Source organism: Pteronotus mesoamericanus, unplaced genomic scaffold (genome assembly GCF_021234165.1).
Source record: "Pteronotus mesoamericanus isolate MK-2021 breed Mesoamerican mustached bat unplaced genomic scaffold, CSHL_Meso_final scaffold_85, whole genome shotgun sequence".
Classification (NCBI taxonomy): Eukaryota; Metazoa; Chordata; class Mammalia; order Chiroptera; family Mormoopidae; genus Pteronotus; species Pteronotus mesoamericanus.
In genome coordinates, this window is record NW_026555329.1 from 25,490,772 (window position 1) to 25,513,681 (window position 22,910).

Below are 22,910 nucleotides of genomic sequence, written 5' to 3' on the forward strand. Positions count from 1 at the left end.
CTTGGGGACTTAACCTTTCTGGGGCTTCAGAGCAGGTGTTTCATGTTCTGAGGAAACTGCTGGGTCCAGTGGGTGAGATGGAGACAGTGAGAGAAAGAGGCCGCCGGGGCTTGAGAAGAGGGCTGTCCACTGAGACTGGAGTAGAAACTGCCCTAAGTCCCCAGGCCTCTGAACCTTTAGCCGCTGGAGTGGCTCCAGCCTTCAAGTCATCATCTGAGAAAGCTAAATGTTTGTCTTCAATGATCCAGACATCGAGTTCAGTTCACAGCTCTCTGCAACGTGCCTGCCTGACGTAACCAGTACTCCTGTCCCCCCTCTAACAATGTTCTATTAGTGTCAACTAGTGCTAGCATTGGTACTGAATATGAATTTTATGTTTTTCTACTACAGTCTTTACTAAAGTTGCCTGGAAATAATACTTTTTATTACCATAATTACCAGACCAATTATAATAGCAACACTTTTAAAACTTTTTCAGGAAAAGTTTGAGGGAAATGTGATGTTTAATGAAGTCGTGTTCAACTACCCGACCCGGCCGGACGTGTCCGTGCTTCAGGGGCTGAGCCTGGAGGTGAAGAAGGGCCAGACGCTGGCCCTGGTGGGCAGCAGCGGCTGTGGGAAGAGCACGGTGGTCCAGCTCCTCGAGCGGTTCTACGACCCCGTGGCCGGATGCGTGGTGAGCACCCTTTCTTAAATTGGTAACCTGACTTGAGTCAGTATTTCAAGTGTCTAAACCAATATTCCCGTAATGGAAAAAACTGGACAAATTAAGACCCACAATCCTATTTGATACAATGACTGCATTCTATAAACCCTAAATGGACAAATATATGGGGACAATCAGATAGAACATCTGGAATTGAGTGAAGTTCAGAAAATATTGGACGTGACGTTGACCTCTGGCTGCCATGGGCCTTCTGAGCCAGCCTCATCTTCCTAAATAAACCCTCAGTTCCTGGTTTATGTAGGTAAGTGCAGACTCCTGCCAGAATTCTAAGTGGGCTCCCAGGACAGGCTAGTGCGCGCTTATTCCCTCCCCGCTGCCGTCTGCTTGGCCTTCTCTCTCTAACCCTGAACTCCAGGCTCTCCGACTTTGATCCTCACCCTCAGCCCTTTCATATTTGGCTTTCATCATGGATCTCCTGGCACGTAGCCCCTGGCATGAAGACTTGGCTTTGATAATGCCTTTTCTGTTACCTTGGGGTGGCACCCGCTGACCTCGCCCTGAGAGCCCACCCCTCGCATCTAGACAGTCACCAAAGTGTTAAACCTTGTTTAGTTGTTCCTTTTTTTGGAAATTCTTCCACCATTACAATTACTCCGCAGTTATGAATCTAGGCAAAGCAGCTCAACACTCTGCAGGTAGGTTGTGCTAATCCAGGGTAGGGATTTCGCTACTGAGAGGTCAAGACTAACTAGACCTGGGTCTGTTCCTTCACGGGTGACTTACCTTGCAGGAAGCTGCATTCTCAGGTACGACATCACAAGGCTCTAGAAGCATCCTGCTTCCTGCTTACATAAATAAGAAGTGATCAAAACTCCCTCCAATAAAAAGTCCCAAAGACGCTGCCTTTTGAGCTTGTTCCCTTTTCCTTGAACTTTTGTCCTTCGTGCTGTCAGAGAAAGTTTAATGCTGGTAGTTCTCCAGGGAAAAAGAAGTAGGACAGGAAGTAACCAGCTTTCAGAATCTGCTTTTTGGTTTGTTTTGCCTGCAGGAGGGGATAATGTCAAAGTAGAAGGTTGGATCCCTTCAGGGGACAAGAGATGTGAGCAGAGCACCTAATTTCAGGCACCCTAAAGGCAGGGAAGGCACACTTGGCTGGGCGGGTAAGGACAGAGGAATGTGAAAAGATGGGACCACGTGTGCTACCGTTTTATCAGTTAGTCCAAGTAGGGATGGCATAATCATCATAAAAACCATTTTGTCCCTGACTGGCATGGCTCAGTGGGTTGGGCATCATCCCACAAACCAAAAGGTTGCAAGTTCAATTCCAGGGCACATGCCTGGGTTGTGGGTGTGCAAGAGACAACCAATTGATGTTTCTCTTCCTCCCTTCCTCTCTTGGAAAAAAAAATCTTTAAAAAAAATCATTGTGTTGGCTCCGTTGGCCTCCAACAGCATAATTGCGTAGAGGCTGTGAGGCTTGGCATTTCACAAACTACAGATGCCCATGTGCAGCAAAATCCTGCAGATGGTTAATCTAGTAACTTACTGCTTAGGTGTTGTTTTTTTCTCTTCAAGCCCTTCTTATGGTTTGTGGACTTTGTTTTTCAGCTCTTAGATGGTCAAGAGGCAAAGAAACTCAACATCCAGTGGCTCAGAGCCCAGCTCGGCATCGTGTCCCAGGAGCCCATCCTGTTTGACTACAGCATCGCTGAGAACATCGCCTACGGAGACAACAGTCGGGTCGTGTCCCAGGAGGAGATCGTGCGCGCAGCCAAAGCAGCCAACATACATCCATTCATCGAGACCTTGCCCCATGTAAGTCCACTGGTCACTTCTTTGGGATGACATCTGAATCAAGTGTAGTTTTCCTCTCCAAAACAGTTCCCGAAGTCATATAGAAGTCCAATAGAGTCTTCTAACAGAGTTGTCTATTAACTAGCTCTCTGACCTTGGACAAGATACAATTTCATGACACCAAGTTTCCTTGTCATGTCTATCTCATTCAAATGTAGTGAGAAGCAAGTGAGGTGCTATTAAGTTAATGCACAATATCTCAGGTTGCACACTGATGGTTGCGGGCTGCATTCGGACTGTAGGCACGTTTGGTTTATCCCTTAGGACACTTTCCTTTTTTAATTAAACACTTTGAGATAATTACAGATTCACATGGAGTTGGAAGGAACCTAGTTTCCTCCAGTGACAAAATGCCAAAACCACCATGATGCTGACATTGGTACGATCCACTGACTTATTCAGACTTTTCCAGTTTTATTTGTACACATTGGTATGTGTGTATTTAGTTCTATGCAATTTCATTGCATGGATAGATTCCCGTGTCCGCTATCACAGTCAAGATACAGAACATTTCCATCACCACAGAGATCCCTCCTGTTGCCCTTTCACAGCCATGAGCCAGCCCCCTTCCCGCCCTCACTCCCCCACCCCCACCACAACCTCCGGCCACCACTCACTGTGCTACATTTCTTTAGTTTTCTTAAGAATATTATATAAACGTACAGTATATAGCCTTTTGAGATTAGCTTTTCTCACTCAGCCTGATTCCCTGAAGTTGGGTGTATCTTTAGTTCATTCTTTTTTACTGCTGAGTTGTGTTCCATTGTGTGGATGGGCCTCGTTTAACCACCATTCACCTGATGCCAGTTTGAGGCTATTAAGAATAAAGCTGCTATAAATACTTGTGTACCAGTTTTATTGTGAACTTAAGGTTTTATTTCTCTGGGGGAAATGCCCAGGAGTGCAGTTGTTGGGCCGTACGGTGATTGCATGTCTCATTTGATAAGAAACTGCTAAACTGTCTCTCAAAGTGGCTGTGCCATTTTACATTCCTACCAGCAATGGGTGAGTGATGGTTTCTCTGTATCTTTGCCAGCATTTGCTGTTACTGTATTTTCTTTACCATTCCAATAGGCAGATAGTAGTTGCTCACTGAGGTTTTAATATCCATTTCCTAATGGCAAATGATGTTGAACATCTTTTTATATACTTAATGGCCAGTTCTATTTACTCTTCGGTGAGATGTCTTTGTGTCCTTTGCCCATTTTCTAATATGATTATTTTTCTACTGTTGAGTTTTGACAGAATTTTATATATTCCAGTTATCAATCCTCTGTCAGATATTCAGTTTGCAAATATTTTCTCCCAGTCTGTTGCTTTTTTCACCCCATTAACAGCGTCTTTTGCAGAACCAAAGTTTTTAATTTCGATGAGGTGCAATTCATTAGTTTTTCCCTTTATAGACTGTGCTTTTGGTGTCAAGTCTAAGAATTCTTTGTTTAGCCCCAGGTCTTAAAGATCTCTGCCTTTTCTCCCCACCTAAAAGTTATGGTTTTACATTTTACATTTACATGGTCCACTGAGTTGATTTTGGTATATGGTTGTTTTTCTTTAAGGATTCATTTTATTCCTTTGGAAACGACATGTCCTCTCCAGTTTCCGTGGTCCCCAACACTCCCTATTACCTCATTATAGCTGCTCTGACTGTTGCCAAAGTGCAGCGACATCACTATGGCTTTGGCAGATACCTAAAGAGTTCAATGAAAAAATTTTCAGCAACTGGGAACATGAGCAGTCCTGGAAAGATGACTTGAGGTCCCTAAAACCGAGGGGATCATTCCCCTTGTGGCACTCGTCTAGCCCCTGAGGGCCCACTGGGTTAAACTAAAATACAGCTTAATTATTTTTACTGTTATAGTCTATGCTTAGAAATCACATTCACAAATTTAAACCCTCCATTGTGGGTTGGCCTTACCAACCCTTAACACATAGTCATTGATGTCAAGTATTGGATATGACTGAATAGAAAAAAGTGCTTCATTCAGCTTTTATTTAACTGACATTGGACTTTAGGAAATTAATTCACATGATGTACATTGAGTTCAGTTCACTATAAACTGAACCGACTGTTTGTACTTTTATTTATTCTATTTTGGCTTAGAATGTCCTCTCAACATCAAGCTTCCCAACTTCTCTGTAAGGACGTCTTTAATTTACCTTCCCTCTCACCTTCTTCTACCCGATCGCCACAATTTCTATGTCCCTCTGTGAGCTTTCATAGCATGTTGTGTTAACTACTCACTTGTTACTTACTTGACCTTATATTGACAACGATGTAGCTGTTATGGAAACTTTCTATTGATTCCAAATATTTTTTCCCTCTAAGCAGCACTGTTACATGTTAAGAAGTAAAAATTTATTCACTATACAATTAGTAATTTTTCTGGGTCAGAACTTTATTCATTTTATTAATGACTAACTTGCAGAAATATGACACAAGAGTGGGCGATAAGGGCACTCAGCTCTCAGGAGGTCAAAAACAGAGGATCGCCATTGCCCGAGCCCTCGTCAGACAGCCTCGCATCCTGCTGCTGGACGAAGCCACATCAGCTCTGGACACAGAGAGCGAAAAAGTATGGTCTCCCCCCATGTCACATTTAATTTGCAAAACAAGTTTTTTGTGCACTTAACCATGAAAAAAATATGCAAGCACAGAAAAAAATACATAGAAATTTAGACAGTAGTTATTTCAAAGTAGAATATTTTCTTATTCCTTTCAGTATTTTCCAATTTTCTAAAACGATCATATGTTACTGCCCCCCACCCCAAAGATTTCATTTATTTATTTTTAGAGAGGGGAAGGGAGAGAGAAAGAGAGGGAGAGAAACATCAATGTGTGTGTGCATCTCACACGCCCCCCGGCTGGGGGCCTCGCCTGCAACCCAGACATGTGCCCTGACTGGGAATCAAACTGGCAACCCTGTGGTTAGCAGGCCAGTGCTCAATCACTGAGCCACACCAGCCAGGGCTGTCATATGTTACTTTTATAGATACACTGAAAGTAAAGCATTCAAAAGAAAAAGCTGCGTCAATCATTTTTAGCACATTAACTCTAATGGAAAAACTGAAAAATAAAATACTTAATGAAAAGGAACTAATTAGGTAAAATATACTGTGAATATTTTAAAATTTTAAATACTTGAAGATTCACAGTGTGAGAGTTTATAATTTAAAAGAACATAACTTTGTAAAGTCAAATTATATAAATACACGTGCATAAAACCAAAGATTCAAAAAGATCAGAAAGAAAAAAATTCTTGCTTGGATGGTAAAATTATCAAATTTCCTTTAATGCTAAAACCTATTTATATATACATATATATTTTAAAGTAAGTCTTCTGTTCTGATTTATCAATAGGTTGTCCAAGAAGCCCTGGACAAAGCCAGAGAAGGCCGCACCTGCATCGTGATCGCGCACCGCCTGTCCACCATCCAGAACGCGGACCTGATAGTGGTGTTCCAGAACGGCAGGGTCAAGGAGCGCGGCACCCACCAGCAGCTGCTCGCGCAGAAGGGCGTCTACTTTTCCATGGTCAATGTCCAGTCTGGGACACAGAACTTATGAACTCTTGTTACAGTATTTCTTATAAATAAATGAAAATCATTCTACAACTTTGGCTGACTTTTGTAAAAAGTTTTTGTCATTGGAAAATACAGGTATATCCAATCTAGGGTTTGATATTACAGCATTTAAAATTTTGGAGTTATATATAATCATGACACGTCTCTTAATGACATATGAAAACAGCCTGGCTCTTCCTATCAGAAACATACAAAAAAAAAGAGCAAAGTTCAGGATATAAAGATGTAAAAATAATAGAACCCACAGCCGTAAGTAAAATTCTATGGTTCTGAATAATTGGGCAGATGATAGGATGTTTTGGGAACAATCTTCCCAAGTTAAGCAAATATAGATTGTTCATAAGCCTACTCACTCTCTTGGTAGGTTTCCAAAATATACTTTTTGGGGCACTGAGATTTTTAAAAATGAATGTACCCCAGGTTTATGATCATCCAAGAGAAAATGAAAATTCTTATAGGTAAGGTAACTCTACAGGCACAAATTCATGGCATAATGCAAAAAACAAAACAAAACAAAAAAAACCCCAACATATCATCAAGTATTTCTTTGAAAGAAATGTTTAAAACTCATGAATAATTATCACACATATTATCTTTCAGTATAATTTATAACACTGGAAATAACAATAAAATGCTATTTCTATAGCAACTACATTACTTTTTACAAATAATTCTAATATTCCCAGAATGCGAATCCATTTCTCCAAACAAGAAGGAAATAAATATATTTAGATGAAAAGCAAAAAAGAAATATTCCAGGCAGCCCTTGGAAACTAATCACATTGAAATGTTTTTTCCATAGTTTACTAAAGCAGAATCAGTTTTTACTGCTGTGACAAGTTGTTTAGGTCAGTAAACTATTCAAACCAAATTCTTCTACCTGTAATAAACCATATACTGTATTACCAAAGGTGCTTTGGATGTGAACCTGTGTCTCAGTAGACAATTTCAGATTAACCAAGAGAAAAATGGGGCAAGGGGATCAGGACAGTGACTCAACATGAGCAGAACTCAACTTAATCTTGTGTAGCTATCCCCAAACTTGCCCCATGAGGATCATGCCCTGGAAGTTCTGACTCAGCAGGTCTGGGTCTGTGAAAGCATTCCCGGTGACTTTTGACTTGAGGCAATGTAGGGATGTGTGTTAGAGCACAAGTAAAAAGAGGCTTCTTTCCAGGAGGTGTCCTGTTTCAGAAATAGCCAAATCTTTATATGTTACTTAGAAACAACCAACCAAATGATTGTAAAGTGCCTGGAAATGTAGTCTACAAAACTGTACCAGTGAGGAAAAAGGTCCATAGATCAGATATCAAATGCCTTGGAAGCCAACTCTGAATGTTTTCACAAATAAATGATAATATGGTCTTATTCAAATCAGAACATATGAAGATATAAGAACAACAAAAAGAACATCCAACAGTATACTAAATAATAATTCTCATGTGATAGATTGCTACAGAAATGGCTCCCAATCCATGTCCTCTCTTGTGTACACTCATTTACAAAGTTATTTACAAAATGACTTCACTGCTCCTCTTACCAAAAGGTGAGACTTTCCCCCCACCCCTTAAATCTGGACCACCCTTGTAACTTGCTTTAACCAACAGAATGCAAAACATGTGACATCATGTGACTTCAGAGCCTAGGCCTTAAGAGGCCCTGAAACTTCTACCTTTTCCTCTTAGAACACTCCCACTGCCAAGTACAAGAGCCCAAATTAAAATACTGAATTATCAGACACGCCATATGGAGAGAGAGTCCCAGTCACCAAGTCCCTAGACAGTGGGTGAAGCCACCTCAGACTCACCGGCCACAGTCCCGCAGCCTGTGACTGCAGCTGCATAAATAATGGGCAAGACAGAAGCAGCAGCTCCGAATGGCACACTCAAGTGACACAATCATGAAAATAATAAATCGTTGGAAGAGATTAAGTTGGGGGCGATTTATTACACAACAATACAGAACATCAGAAAGTATAAGGTCAAACAGGAATGAATCACTTAGTCAAACAAAACAAGAAGTTGTATGATTTTAAGAGTTTTATTTTTCTGAGGGCAGAAATTACAAAATTGAACAGAGGAGAAAAAAGTATAATCCTGAAAATCTGATTCAATATTTAATCCTTTTAAAATCATTAATTCTGACATCTGATTTTAAATATAAGTGCGTTAATTTTATGTTCACAAAACTAATTACAATAATATACTAAAATGAATTTTGTTAGGATTTTCTTTAATGTGTGTCAGAGGGTGTAAACCTTCCTACCACAACTTAATTCTTCCATCTGTTCAACAGGAACTATTTTTATTAGATCACCATTAAATTGTAGTGGTCTTTCCCAAACACAGTGAGCTGTGTCCCTGTGGTGAATGTGACAGATACTGATTTCAGGGAAATTAGCATCCAGTCATGTATTTCATACCCTTTGGCAACTAGAAAATGTTAAAGTGCTTGAAAGACAGACTCTACAACAGCGATTTTCAACCAGGTGTGCCACAAGAATTATTAAAATGTGCAAAACCTGACTATTTAGTGAGGGGCACTGCCCTCTTTTCCCCTAGATGATCAAATAAAAAAATGACAACAGTCAATTGCTATCCAGTGTGAATGATTCAAAATTATACCTATTTTCCTGTCAGACTGGCAAAAAATACATTTTTTTGGTGTGCCTCAGGATTATAGTAATCCGTTTGTGTGTTCCACAAGATGAAAAAGTTTGAAAATCGCTGTTCAGCAATGATGTTCAGGGAGAGAATTTATAACCTATAGAAGTACCTATAAAAATATTTGAAAGTTAAAGTTAGACTTGCATTGTTAAAATTTGTACATTTGCATTGTTGAGGCTTATCTTAAATTTTGCATAGTTCTATATTCGCTGTATCAAAATTTGCATTGCTGCTGCATCAGAGGAAGCTAAAAAATTATTATTTCTACTTTCTACATCAGAATAAATTTAAAGAGCATGATTCTACTAATTTCTACATTTCCCTCAAGTCAACATTCAACATTCCTTCCTATCCTACCTTGCCAATCCACTAACGGGACCCAGCTTAAATGATACGTTTTGGTATGCGCTTAATGAATAATAGTCTCTAAAGATGAGGTGGGGTCATCAGCTGCATGATATCTCTGAAAGCATGGAAAACCTGCTGAACTAGTTTTTCTGCATCGGTCTCCGGACATGACTTCCAGGCTGAACAGCACACAGCCAACCTGTGAAGCACAGATAAAAAATAATTAAGTGCTATGCAAAAATCACAGCACAAAAAGGCTCCAAATGATGATGACCTTTATTCTGTCTGACTGTTAATAAATAATGTATGAATTTTTTCTGACATTAGGTAAATGTAACCTGACACAATGGGAAGTAAAGTCGTATTTGTACATAATGCTAGGGACACCTAATTTACTATGTGATTAGAGACTAAGACAAAAGGGAACAATAAACTAGCCAGAGCTCAAGGGCGCTTTGGGGCAAGGTCTTATTGTACTAAAGTAAACCCACCTCACCTCTTCCTTTAAAAAAAAAAAAAAAAAAAAAAAAAAAAGACCTTTTGGAATGTGTTTTAAATAGCATGAAGTGGAATATGAATTCCTATAACTGTTTGCAATGAAACTGGAACTATTTTTAAAGAATATAGCATTTGAAGAGGATAAAAATAAAATAGAGAAGAGGAGAAAACAAGCCATTTCTAGGAAAGCTGGAGAGAATCTCTCTTGGGACCACCTTCCACCACCTCCCGCTAGGTCCTCCGGATAAAGAAGTCCCGCCTGGCAGGCGGTAACAGTGGCCCCAGAGGCTGAAGAAAACAGGAAAGACGCCGGGCTTCCCATGGGCTCAGAGCAGAAACCGGGCTCCTGGCTCTCTTTGGAACTAGCCTTCTTCTTGCCAGACACTCAAATTTTTAATAGCAAAATATGCATTAAACCCAAGTTAAAACCAAAATGTCGTGTAATATGAAGCTTGTGGACAACCATATGATTTTCTCATCACTAAAAAAGACAGTACTGACATGTACTATACTTCAGATAAGCAGAATGCAGTAAAAACATGCTCTGGCCCAATACATAACAATGGAACTAATGTCTGTGTGGACTGTATTGCGAAAGAACACTGGCCGCTACAGAAAGTCCTGCCTTGTTGCCACCCAGTGATTTCATAGAACTTGTCATTTTCCAGCTACTCTGCACATAATTCTCAAACACTTAGCACCATCTACATATATTCCTTTGCAGAGATCAACATTCTTATTTCAGTTGCATTAAAAAAAAAATCAGTTATCTTTCTAAATTAAAGAAATAACTATCTTCAAAAAAGAATATACACAGATGCCAGGAACAAAAAAAAAAAGGTTTTTTATAAGAATTCAAGGTGTATTATTTTTCCCTATGAATGGTAAAGAATGTTTTATAATGCTTAGAGTTAGCAATGATGTCATGAAATAAGGAGGGATGTATTTCATATTTTGTAATAATGAAAAACTGGAAATTATAAGTAGGAGGCTAGCTAAATTGTGGAAATCCTTAAGACTGGACATTACTCAACCATTAAAATATCTCAAAAGCATATTTTTAATGGCACTGGAATCACCTGAAATAATGAGGAATAAAATTCACAGAAAGGACACAAAATACAATATGATCTAAATTTTTCAATATTTTACAAAATTTTTATGATGAGCATGTAATACATTTAAAATAAAATGCTATTTTTAAGAAAATAAACCAATTTTCTTTAAGTTATACAATTTTCACATTTAACAATCAATGAAGAAATCCCTTCCAGACAGTTTCCATGCATTTCATTTGCAAACTACTTGGGGTGTATTCACAGTAACGACTCATAATGTATAACTCTAGCCCTGACCTCTTTCCTGAGCTCCACACTCATATGTCCAACTGCCTACTGACCAATATCCTCTTATATATAATGAATTCCTGTTTTAGCAGAAATCTCAAAGTTAACCATGTACAAAACAAAATTCTTTTAAATCCTCACTTGCGGCTATGTTTATTGATTTGAGAGAGAGAGAGGAAGGGAGAGGGAGAGAGAGAGAGAAACATGTGCATGTCCCTATTGGAGATCAAACCTGCAACCTTTTGGTGTACAGGACAATGCGCCAACTAAATTTTTAGAGCCCCCCAGCCAGGGGGCAGTCATTACTGCCTGAAGGTATCCTGCTTATTTGTTTGCTTTTGTCCCTCTCTCCCAAGTAGAAAATAAAACCTGTGAGAGAGAGGAATTTGCCTATCTTGTGTCTTTAGCACCTTGGCACACCACAAGGTCTTACTCAATATTTTCTGAATGACAGAATGAAAGTTCTGCCCCAGGGTCATTAGAAATGTACTTTTCAGAAAGTCACAGAGCAAGGTAAACCTGGCCAAAGCTCTTACCATTGCATGCAATATGGAATCCACTATGGGTCAGGGAACATGTTAGAATGCTTACTTATTACCTGTATAGGGTGATAATTTTAGACCTCTGACACTTTATTCTGATTAAGATCCATGTTCAACCTTTATCAGTCAACCTTTAATGTGTAGATTCATGTACACGGACTGAGTACTATGAGAATACATAATCGAAGGACTTAGAGATTGACAAATTGAAGTGTAACAGACCATCACACTTGACATGGAAGGAGATGATAAAATTTTGAAAGAATAATACCAACTATAAACTCTTTAAAAAAGGGAAAGTATAAAAACATGGCATATAACCAGAAATATGTTACACATATTAGCATCATTCCAAATCTCTGCATCCCATCTGAAGTGCCTTGGCGCCCGCTCATTTCTTCTTTGCGGGCTACACTGCAGCCACATTATTTTTTATACAGCCAGCCACGCTTTGAAAGATCTCAGAAAAGAAACTGCCAGACTGTGTGAATGAGAATCCTCAGGCTTTTCTATCAGCTCTACATTACCTTGCTCTCTAGCTCTCCTCCCCCTTCCAAGTTTTCATATTTTATTTCTTACTTTTTCCATAAACTTAACTCAAACCCCAAATGAAGTACATCTGAATTGGTAAAACTTATTTTTTTATACGAATTAATTCATCTAGTCTCGTCTTGATCTTATCACTACTGTCTATGCCTACGTGAACCACCACATATTTACAGGCTGTCAAATTTTATCTGAACTTACCATTAAATACCCTGGGTATAAGAAATATGTTTATATGTGTACTGACTTTTGAGGATGATGATAGTATGATCACGGAGTCGAACTTAAATGGTATCCTATGGCACAAAACACCTAAATGACTGATTGGACAAGTGCTGCAAGAACAGGACAGAGAAACAATTACACATTAAATGCCTAAATGGTAAAAATAGGTACCCATTAGCCAGCAACAGATGACAGCACAATCGGAATCACAGTGTAAGAAAGACATTCGAACAAAAGTGACAGCTTCCTGACTCTAGAGCGCAGGACAATAAAAAGTGCAGCCTCACCTGTCGTCTCTGATGGAGTAAAAAAAGCCATAGCCGTTGTGCACCATGGGAGCGACTGCCCCCTGGACTGTTAAGTACCCAATCAGACTTGTTGAGAGAACAAAGTTGCCACCTCCTCCACTGAGTAACACAAAGAAAAGATGTTAGGATAGGCTGAAAGAAGTTTACCTTGTTTCTGAAGAGCTTTCAACGTTCAGGAAAAAAGAAACTAATGGGTAAAGTTATAAAATATATTTTATTACCTTCTGGAGAAAAGAGGATCTGTCAAGAGTTCTGGAACAGGGAGACCTTCCTCTTTTGCTATGAGTGAAAGACCTAAAAGATGACGGTCAAATCCTGCAATGAAGTCCCAAACCTCAAGTTAGCTTTGGCAATTTCCCTCATGCTGAAAACATTTTTAAGACAGAGTAATTACAATATAAGTACCTTTTCCAGTTGAACAATCTTTCATCATTTTATTATGTTTTGCAAAAGCCTGTAACATCTTCTGCTGCCGCTCAAGAAGCTGTGTTAAAAATTAAGAGATACTTCAATACAAACTGTACAGAAACCACGCAAAACACCCAAGTTCAAAGTAATTAGTATTTGGGTAACTGGGGAGAGAAAAGGCTTCCTAGGAAGATCTTGAGACGCGCTTCTGTGACTTGTCCTCACTTTCTTCGCTGCTTTTTCTGTTCCCACATGCCCTGCATCTTGATTCTTTCTTTCCAGGAACAGGAAGACAGGCACTTGTAGGCAGCACTGAAGTGACATTATCAAGTGTAAAGAAAGAAGCAACCGTGATTTCAAACTAAAGAGGAGTTACACAAAAATGATAACGATGCAGTTCTCTGAAATTAAAATAAATTAATATGTGCCATGTCTATCAAAAGTAAAGAAACAAATGCAACACCAAAATAACAGTGAGAAGGAACTACCCTGCTGTCTAAATGCTTACAAAAGAAAAAAATATAAAACAAAACATATAAAGCTGTTCTGGTTCTAATATATGAAAACAAGAACCTGTGATTTCAAAAGTGTTCAACCACATTTAGGAAAGCTGCTTTGTAAGGCAGCTCGCTCTATGGAGCCCGTGTCTTTCCCCACCCACTTCCTCGGGTGTGGGTTTTTTTTTTTGTTTGTTTGGGTTTTTTTTTTTTTTTTTTTGGTCTCTGCCTTTCTCTAAGCTCCAAGGGCTCTTCTTTTGCCTTTATAACTTCTACCCTGAGCCCACCCAGCTCTGCTGGCCCATTTTTTCTATAGCTCACTTCTTCTACCTCTGGGACTTTCTAAATAAACTTTCTGTTAAAGTCTGAGTCTTGGCTCTGAATTCTTTTTGGCCAGAACTCAAGTACTGAGGTCCCTGAACCAAGGTCCGGTTTACCTCCACTGGTCTAACACCTGGTGCCATTTTCACTGCCAACAGGGGGTTAACCAGGTGCAGATAACAAAAGACTGAAGATCTTTTAAGATAAGGTAGTCAAAGAAGGGCCTCTGAGGAGTTAGTTCTGAATTGTAAAGAGGCCCATCTTGAAAAGGTGAGCAGGGCAAGAAGGGAGGGGTGGAAATTTTGTCTACTCAGCCATCTGAATTCTTTTCCTGGTTGTGGGCATTCCACTCTGTAAGCCTCAGTAGGAGGAAGGCTCCTCCAAAGGGCATTTACCCATTTTCCTAGCCTTCTCTGCAGTTAGGATTTGGGCACATGACCTGGCCTTGAACAGATAGGGTTATCTGCCCAAGGCAGTGAGTCACGAGCTAGTGACACCAAGAAGCTGAGCCAAGAATTTCTTTTGGTATCAGTGCATGTGTTTGCAACATTAAACACAGGAAGAAGAAGGGGGGAGGGGTGGAGTGGGGAAGGAGGAGGAGGGAGGAGAGGAAAGAGAGGGAGGAGGAGGCAAAAAGCTCCTGTTAAAGGCACTTTGGGAGTGTCTGCATTTTACTGGTGTTATTCTAAAGGTAGATCAATAGTCGTGAAATACACAGGTTTTGAAGATGCCATGCCTAGAGAATGACACTAATGGGCTTTTTCTCAGGGTCCCCTGTTTCCTATTCTTTCCAAGTACACACTTCACTGGCAAATGAACAAATAAAAGTTTTTGCAAAACTTCAGGAAAAAACGTCTGAAAGTATTTTACTGATATAGGGGAACTGAGACCAAGAAGCCAGTTATTTAAGGGCCAAAGTTCCCTTAGAGCAACCAAAATCTGTTGGTTTTTTCTTTTCAAATACTCACACTGGCAGATGGGTCCTGCATGGACTGGCACCACCTCACTGCTTCTACTGTGCATGGTCGCACGGTCTCTGTGCGGCCGTGATAAAAGTATCTTGTCATAGCTGTTTCATAGCAGCAACCAGGGCTACAGGAAAGAAAACGAAAATTAGAGAATGCATCCTAATAAAGAAAACGCTCTAATGTTACTACAAAGAGAATTCACCTAATAACACTGACTTTGGTCAGAGACGAAGTTCTATAGTATAGGCTACAGTTGAAACTTTCAACAAAAAAATGGTATTTCCAATATCAAAGAACAAAAAATACTCTACGTGGAATGTTTCAAAGGCTTGGTTGCTGTCAGATTATATGTAGTGGTGTCTGTGGTAGGCAGTCTCTATTCTGTGATGCCTGCGCCTAGTGATCCTTGCCTTTTGCTATTTATGCCCCTCACTTTGAATGTGGGATGGCCTTAGTGACTTATTTCTAATGAAAGCATGTGACGAGTGGTGGGATGTCACTGCTGAAATCAGGTACAAAGAGAGCTCGCTCCTACTCTCATTACCTTACTCTGAGGAAAGCCGGCTGCCATGCTGGGAGCTGCCCAGGTGACAGGAAGCTGAGCGGGGCCTCTGGCCAAGACCTTGGGAAGAACTAAACCCTACAGTAACCCTACAGTGAGGGAGCTGGGAAGCAGACCCTCTCTGAGCGCTGCCTTCCGAGGAGAACAGAGCCCTGGCCGACACCGCAGCCACAACCTCGCAGCAGGCCTGAAGTCAGAGGCCGCAGCGAAGGCGAAGGCGCAGCTGGGCTCCTGACCAACAGGAAATGTGAGAGGGTAAATGTTTGTTGTTTTAAGCCACTAAGTGTTGGGGTAATTTGTTACACAGCAATAGATAATACACAATTCGAGGTCTTTAGCTCCTTCATTTAGAACATGAATGACTGCAGAATTAAGTAAAAGCATCATTTAAGAATTTCCCCAGAGTAATGACCATTTTCCTGGGTTGGAGAATGATATAAGCATTTTAGATATGAAGCATCTCTTACTTTCCTGGTGGCTGGAATTTAGAGTTAAAGAGATCAAATGGAGGGAGAGTAAAAGGCTGGGGTGTAGGCATTAAAAGGACCCAGAATTATTGAGCCTCTTCTGTTCTGTGTGTCTGTAAGGCTGTCTCCCTGAGCAGAAATAGTATCCTTTCAAAATGTGAAGAAGAAAGTAAAAATAAAAGTTTAAGATACCACTAAAATAATATTCTTTAAAAAAGATTAAAAAATAAAAGCAGTAAGAATCAATGATACAGTATCACCACTCTGTAAACTCTAATGAAATAACAGATCTTGGGAATCATCATCAATGGCTACTAAAACCATTTAGTGAAAAACTCAGAGGGAAGCTTTATTATGGATGTTGGCTGACACCTGAACTCTCAACCAGAAATAATTAAAGAGAAAAACAATAACATTGACTATTTGATTCATTGTTGTAAAAAATAACATTATTTTCAAGTCTCTAGATTTAATTACCATTTTGTATAAAATATGGGATACAGAGCAATATATTTAAGTGTTTTTTCACTTAAAAGGCAAATGTATAAAATAATACAAATTTATGTTAATGGGCATGTAGTGTACAAAGATATATGATAACAAAATAAAAGAGGGTGGCACAGAGATGTAGACAAGCAGAGTGTTTATAAACTATTAAAACTAAGCTGGTATTATTCACACTAGGTTGTCATAAATTTAAGATGTTAACTGTAATCTCCAAGGTAGTCACACAGAAAATAGCTAAAGAATATAGGGAAAAAAAAGGAAATCAAAATGGCACATTGCAAAAAACCAATTAAATATGCAAAAAAGGCAGGAATGGAGAAACTGAGGAATAAAAACCTATAACACCTAGAGAAAATACATCTATATGGCAGAAACAAATTCTTTTTCAATAATTATTTTAAAGGTCAATAGGGTGAATTCTTCAATCAAAGACAGAGGCTGGCATAATGAATTAAAAACATAGTCTATCTATACCCTGTCTGCAAGAGATTCACTTTAGATAAAAAGACATTAAGAGGTTAAATGTAAAAGGATGAAAAGAGGTATTCCATGAAAATAGTAACCAAAAGAGCTGGAGTAATTATCTTGTTATGAGGAAAATAGATTTTAAGTCAAAAGGTTAAAAAAGGTGAATAGAAAAGAACATATTGATCAAAAGTATAATTCATCAAGAAGATATAAATTATAAAAAATGTATGCACAAAACATAGCTCTAAGATATAAGATGGAAACAGAGACAACTGCTCTACAACAATAGCTGGAGACTCTAATACCCAACTTTCAATAATGGAAAGAACACGAAAACAGAAGATAATAAGGAAACAGAAGACTTGAACAACACTATAAATAACTAGACCTAACAGACATATATAGAGCACGGCACTCGAAAACAGAATAAAATTTCTTCTCAAGTGCATATGACAGACTGTAAGTTAGGCCACATAAATCTCAATAAATTAAAAGACTGAAATCATACAGAGTATCTTCTGCAATGACAATGGAATGAAGTTAGGAAGTCAATTAAAGAAGGAAAACTGGAAAAATCACAAATATGTAGAAATTAAACAACACACTCTTAACCAACCAATTGGCCAGGGAGAAATCAAAGGTAAATTAGAAAATACCTTGAGATGAATTAAAAGGAAAACATAACACACCAAAATTTACTGGATCAAACGTAAGTACTGTTCAGAGAAAAAGTTATAGCTACAAACACTTATGTTAAAAAAAAGATAATCAAATCTAAAAACTAACTGCAAACTATAAAGAATTAGAAAAAAGAAGAGCAAACTAGATCATAAGCTAGCAAACGCAAGAAACTAACAGGGTGAAGATAAAATACAGAAATAAAAGGATAAAGTTAACTAAATTGACAAACCTTTACATGACTAAGAAAAAAGGAGAACACTACAGTTACTAAAATTAGCTATGAAAGAAAGCATTACTACCGACTTTACATTAATACAAGGGATTATAAGTTAACATTATGAACAGCATACTAAAAAACTGGATACCTTGATGAAATGAACATATTCGGAGAAACCCATAAACTGTCAAATATGACTCAAGAAAAAAGAGAAATGTGACTGAACCTATATCAAGTAAGGAGAAGACTAAGTAATCAAAAACCTCCCAATGAAGAAAAGCCCTGGACTAGATGGTTTCATTAATGAATTCTAACACTTAAAAAATCAACATCAATTCTTCTCAAACTACTCCATTAAGAAAAAAATAACCTGAAGAGGAGGGAACACTTCCTAACACATAACGAGACCAGCATCACTGTGATACCAAAACTAATCAAGGATCCTACAAGAGAGGACACTATAAACCAATTATTTCTTATAAATATAGATTTGAAAATCCTCTACAAATTATTAGCAAACTGAATTCAGCAGCATATTAAAAGGATCATGTATCATCACCAAGTGGGATTTATTCCAGGAATGCAAGAGTGGTTCAACAAATGAAAATCAATCAATATAATGTACCATATTAATAGAATGAAAGAAAAGATCTATGTGATAATCTCAACCAATACCGAAAAAGGATTTGACAATGTCCAACAGTGTTCCATAATAAAAACACTGAATAAACTACAAAGAGACGGGAACTTCCACAAAATGACAAAAGGCACTTATGAAAAGCCCACAGCCAACTTCATAGTCAATAGTGAAAGACTGAAAACTTTCCACCTAAGATGAACAAGAAAAAAGGATGCCTGCTTTTGCCACTTTTATTCAGCATGGAACTGCTTGTTCTACCCAGAAGGGGAAAAAAAAGCAACCAAATTGGAAAGGAAAACTGTATCTATTCACAGATACCTAATCTTATATTTAGAAAACCCTAAATATAAGTCTACACACACACACACACACACACACACACACACACACACACACACAAAACCCCCCCCAAAAAAACCCAACAAAAAACCCCACAAAACCCTGTTAGAAATAACAAACAAATTTGGCAAAGTTTCAATATACAAAATCACTTTCCCTTGCCCCCTCCAAGGGAAAGTGGTGGGGGGTAGGCAGAGACAAATATATTTGAAAAAATAAATTAAAAAAAAAAAAGATACAAAATCAACACAAAAAATCAGTTACATTTTTATGCATTAGTATTGAGTGATCTGAAAAGGAAATTTAAAAAAAATTCCATTTACAATAGCATCAAAAAGAATAAACTACTTAGGATTAAATTTAACCAAAGAGGTTAAAAGACTTGTACACTGAAAACTACAAAATATTGCTAAATTTTAAAAAACAAAAATAAATGGAGAGGGATCTCACGTTCACAGATTGGAAGATCTGACATTGTTAAGGTGACAACACTACCCAAAGGAGTCCCAGAGTTAATGTAATCTCTATCAAAATCCTAATGACATTTTTGCAAAACTGGAAAAAACCCATCCTAAAATTCTTATGGAATTTCTAGGGACCCAGGAAAGTCAAAACAATCTTGAAAAGAAGAACAAAGGTGAAGGACTCATACTTCCAGATTTCAAAACTTATCTAACCAAAATAAGCCAGACACAAAAGGACAAATTTATATAATTCCACCTACAGGAAATATCTAGAACAGTGAAAATCATAGAGACGAGAAGCCGATTAGAGGCTGGCAGGGTGTGGGGCTAAAGGGGGAGTGGGAAATTATTGCTGAAGGGGTACAGGTTCTGTTTGGGGTGATGAAAAATTTTAGAAATCAATAGTGGTGACGGGGGCACAACACCGTGAATGAAGTCAATGCTACTGGATTATACAGTTAAAAATGGTTAAAATGGCAAGTTTCATTTTATACATATTTTACCATAATAAAAAAGTAACTGCTTAAGGCAAAAATACTCACAGTACATTGTGCAGTTTATAACATATGCAGAGGTATAATGCATGGCGACAGCACAAAGAATGGGAGAAGCGAAACAGAAGCATTTTGTTTTACTGTTCCTGCATTATACTTGAAGTGGGAAATACCAGGTTGGCCAAAAAGTTCATTTAGTTTTTTCTGCATGATGGCTCTAGTAGTGCTTAGCTGTCTTTAACCTCATTTGAAGCAACTGTATTGTGTCAGACTGTATTGTGACAGCTGTCATATCAGCATGCATTAAAAACCTTATCAAAATTGGTGAATTTTTGTGCAGCCATTTTAATACTGAAGATAGAAGAAGACAGGCAACATTTTTGGCATATTATGATTTATTATTACAAGAAAGGTAAAAATGCAACTGAAACACACGGAAAAAGATTTGTACAGTATATGGAGAAGACATTGTGACTGACTGAATATGTCAAAAGTGGTTTGCAAAGTTTCTTGGTACTATAGACATTTTAGCCAAAAATTCTTTGCTGCGGGGTTGTCTCATGCACTGGACAATGCTTAGCAGCACCCCTGGCCTCTACCCACTAGAGGCCAACAGCAGGAGAGAGCACACATACTCAAAATGACCAAATCAATAAAGTTGTTGGTGGAAATGAATATGTATCTTTTATTTTATGGAAAACACTGAATGGACTTCATTACCAACAATAGTATATGAAAGCAGACTATGATAAATTAAAGATGTATTTTGTAAATCATAGTGCAACTACTGAAAAAAACCCCAGAACCCCAGTACAGGTGGCTATGAAAATAAAATGGACAATTAAAAAAAAAACAACAACACTATGAATTCAAAAGAAGATAAAAAAGAAGGAACAAAAACAGACGGGATAAAGAGAAAATATACAGGAAGATGATAAGCACAAACCGAACCTTACTGAAAATTAAATGTAAATGATTTAAATATCCCATTTAAAGACAGATCTTCTCAGACTGGATTTAAAAAAGCAAAATCAAGGAGCTCCCACTTCTGTTTAGGATGTAGAAAGTCACAACATACCATCTCTCCTATCCTAAAAATGAGTAAAGAGTAAGATAATTGGCAAAATCACATCTTCCCATGAACCCATCAGAAAACTAAGGCTACAAGGAAATGAAATGATCTGAATTCCAAAAAATGGCAAAACCCCTCTTAGAAGTATTAAGGTAATGAAAACAAAGTAAGATTCTGAAAGCGTCACAGATGGAAATTTGTGATGCTTTGCAGTTATTATTGATGGAAGTACAAATTCAGGCATTGTGTCAATTGGAATAACATAGGAAAAAACACCGGGGTCAGAATGAAACCACTATGGTAAAGAGATACCCTTGGAGTTCAAGAAAATGAATGGTTCTCACCGTCCATGAAGTCTATAATAGGCCAGCTGAAGTGCAAGCTGAATAAATGTATCAGGGTGAAGCATCATCTTCTTGGTTAGCTTTTTGCCAAAAGATGTAAAGTAATGTGCCACAACCTGCAGATCAGATGACTAACACACACACACACACACACACACACACACACACACACGCACACAAAATTAAATGGGAACAGTGAAAATCACCTAAGGGGAATATCCCAAGATAACTAAATAATATTTTTCATTAAAGTAATTATCAAACATAATTAAAGGTATTAAAGCTATAATTTAAGTGTTTCATGCTGTCATACTTAGATGTTAGCCAAGTTTTGATATATAGTAGTTAAAAGAGAAAGCATTACTATTTAAGACAAAAGTGGAAAATCTACCTGCTTGAGATATTGGATTTTAGCTTGGTTGATGTCATTTAATATTTTCTCATCCACAGTGAAAACAAGCTCCTCTGGAGGGGGTATATCCCGTACTTTTTCTGGACCCTGAAAATAGGGAAGAATTAAGAATATTGTATCTATAAAAATATGAGAAAAAGGATAAAATATTTGTTCTAACATACCTTCCATCTTCCTTCATTCTCTAAAATCTTCTCATCAACATAATGGCTGATGTTTACCATAACCATTGCATCATAAGGAGCATGCTAAAACAAAAATATACAATATTTTGAATACTTGATATCAAGTTAAAACAATGCAATGTTTTATTTTCACTTTTCCTCCACTCGTAACACATGATAAAGTGCAGAATTCTCAAATGTCTTTACTGCCTAAGGATAAAGATATGGACATTTTACAATATAGTGATTGCTCCATTTTATTTTCTGAGAAAGAACAAAGTTTTAAAGTTGGAACCATCTAGAGAAAATACTTGCCGTTTGTGTTGGAAATCAAAGCAAGTGGACGTGTGCGATGCTTAGATGTTCGTGAACTGTGCGAGCACTGTGTAAAAGCCACTGGGGACGGCAGACTATCTGAAGGCTAAGAGGATGGGTATGAATTTTAGGTGAAGACATGGACCCACTAGATGAGTATTAAAAAGCCTAACAATTTTGTGTACATATATCCAACAATAATCGGAAGTAGCAGAATTCTCAATGTTCAAGGAATGTGGGACAGATGGGCCGAGTTACAGGGTGTTAGAGGTTTGAAAGCTGTATTTAGAGAGATGAATTGCAGCTAGTGAATTTTTCCATCATTTATTTTGAAGGACAAGCTTTTTGCTTTATTTTCTCCATGTTCCTTTGATGACAATTACATCAGATGGGTTTTTTTTTTTCTGTGTTAACGCTACCACTTTACATTAAACACAGTTATCATTCATGAGCTGAATGTGACGCTGCTAGCCCTGGGGAGGAAAGAGGGAGGCTTAAAATGTAAGCCCAGCCCTCCTGGGCCCAAGTGCAGAAGGAGTAATCAGGTGTCTAAAATATCTCACCACTGCACAGTTCTGCTGCCCTATATCATGGCCTAATGGAGCCAAGAAGCACAGGGCACTGTTGTCACATAGGTAGCAGCCAAAATATCAGGCAAGGCTCATGAGGTAGGAGATTGCAGGAGGAGCTGGGCCCACCTGTCAGCCACAGCACACATAACAAAACTCACAGGTAATGGACAAACCCCTGTCTCTCTGCATCTCACAACTGTGTAGTGCTTTCCAGCTTTACAAAGAATTTTCACAGATATCACATACATTGTTTCATTTAAGACAATAGAATAAATCTCTAATTCTCCTCCTGGAACCAGTTAGAAGAGCAAGACTGATGGCTATAAATCTCTACAATTTATAATTCTACCCATCCATCTCCTGGTGGAAAACTAATAATAAATTTCAAAAAAGAATGAAAAATTCAAATGCTTTCC

At 38.2% G+C, this 22,910-nt stretch overlaps 2 protein-coding genes across 13 annotated transcripts in view; one reads left to right on the forward strand and one right to left on the reverse strand.

Moving 5' to 3' along the window:
- Nucleotides 1-6,133, forward strand: part of ABCB4 (ATP binding cassette subfamily B member 4) — a 74,121-nt gene extending 67,988 nt beyond the window's left edge. For all 4 annotated transcript variants that reach the window (XM_054564091.1, XM_054564093.1, XM_054564092.1 and 1 more), the window contains 4 exons: nucleotides 479-676; nucleotides 2,276-2,482; nucleotides 4,948-5,094; nucleotides 5,880-6,133. In XM_054564091.1, the coding sequence (XP_054420066.1) occupies nucleotides 479-676; nucleotides 2,276-2,482; nucleotides 4,948-5,094; nucleotides 5,880-6,086 (759 nt within the window). In that variant the 3' untranslated portion in view covers nucleotides 6,087-6,133. The remainder of the gene's footprint in view (nucleotides 1-478; nucleotides 677-2,275; nucleotides 2,483-4,947; nucleotides 5,095-5,879) is intronic.
- A 1,991-nt stretch (nucleotides 6,134-8,124) lies between these two features.
- The window catches only part of CROT (carnitine O-octanoyltransferase), a 52,731-nt gene continuing 37,945 nt past the window's right edge, over nucleotides 8,125-22,910 (reverse strand). For all 9 annotated transcript variants that reach the window (XM_054564101.1, XM_054564108.1, XM_054564107.1 and 6 more), the window contains 8 exons: nucleotides 21,608-21,691; nucleotides 21,423-21,530; nucleotides 21,032-21,162; nucleotides 14,777-14,900; nucleotides 12,988-13,066; nucleotides 12,804-12,897; nucleotides 12,562-12,681; nucleotides 8,125-9,316 (listed from right to left, as the gene is read on the reverse strand). In XM_054564101.1, the coding sequence (XP_054420076.1) occupies nucleotides 9,196-9,316; nucleotides 12,562-12,681; nucleotides 12,804-12,897; nucleotides 12,988-13,066; nucleotides 14,777-14,900; nucleotides 21,032-21,162; nucleotides 21,423-21,530; nucleotides 21,608-21,691 (861 nt within the window). In that variant the 3' untranslated portion in view covers nucleotides 8,125-9,195. The remainder of the gene's footprint in view (nucleotides 9,317-12,561; nucleotides 12,682-12,803; nucleotides 12,898-12,987; nucleotides 13,067-14,776; nucleotides 14,901-21,031; nucleotides 21,163-21,422; nucleotides 21,531-21,607; nucleotides 21,692-22,910) is intronic.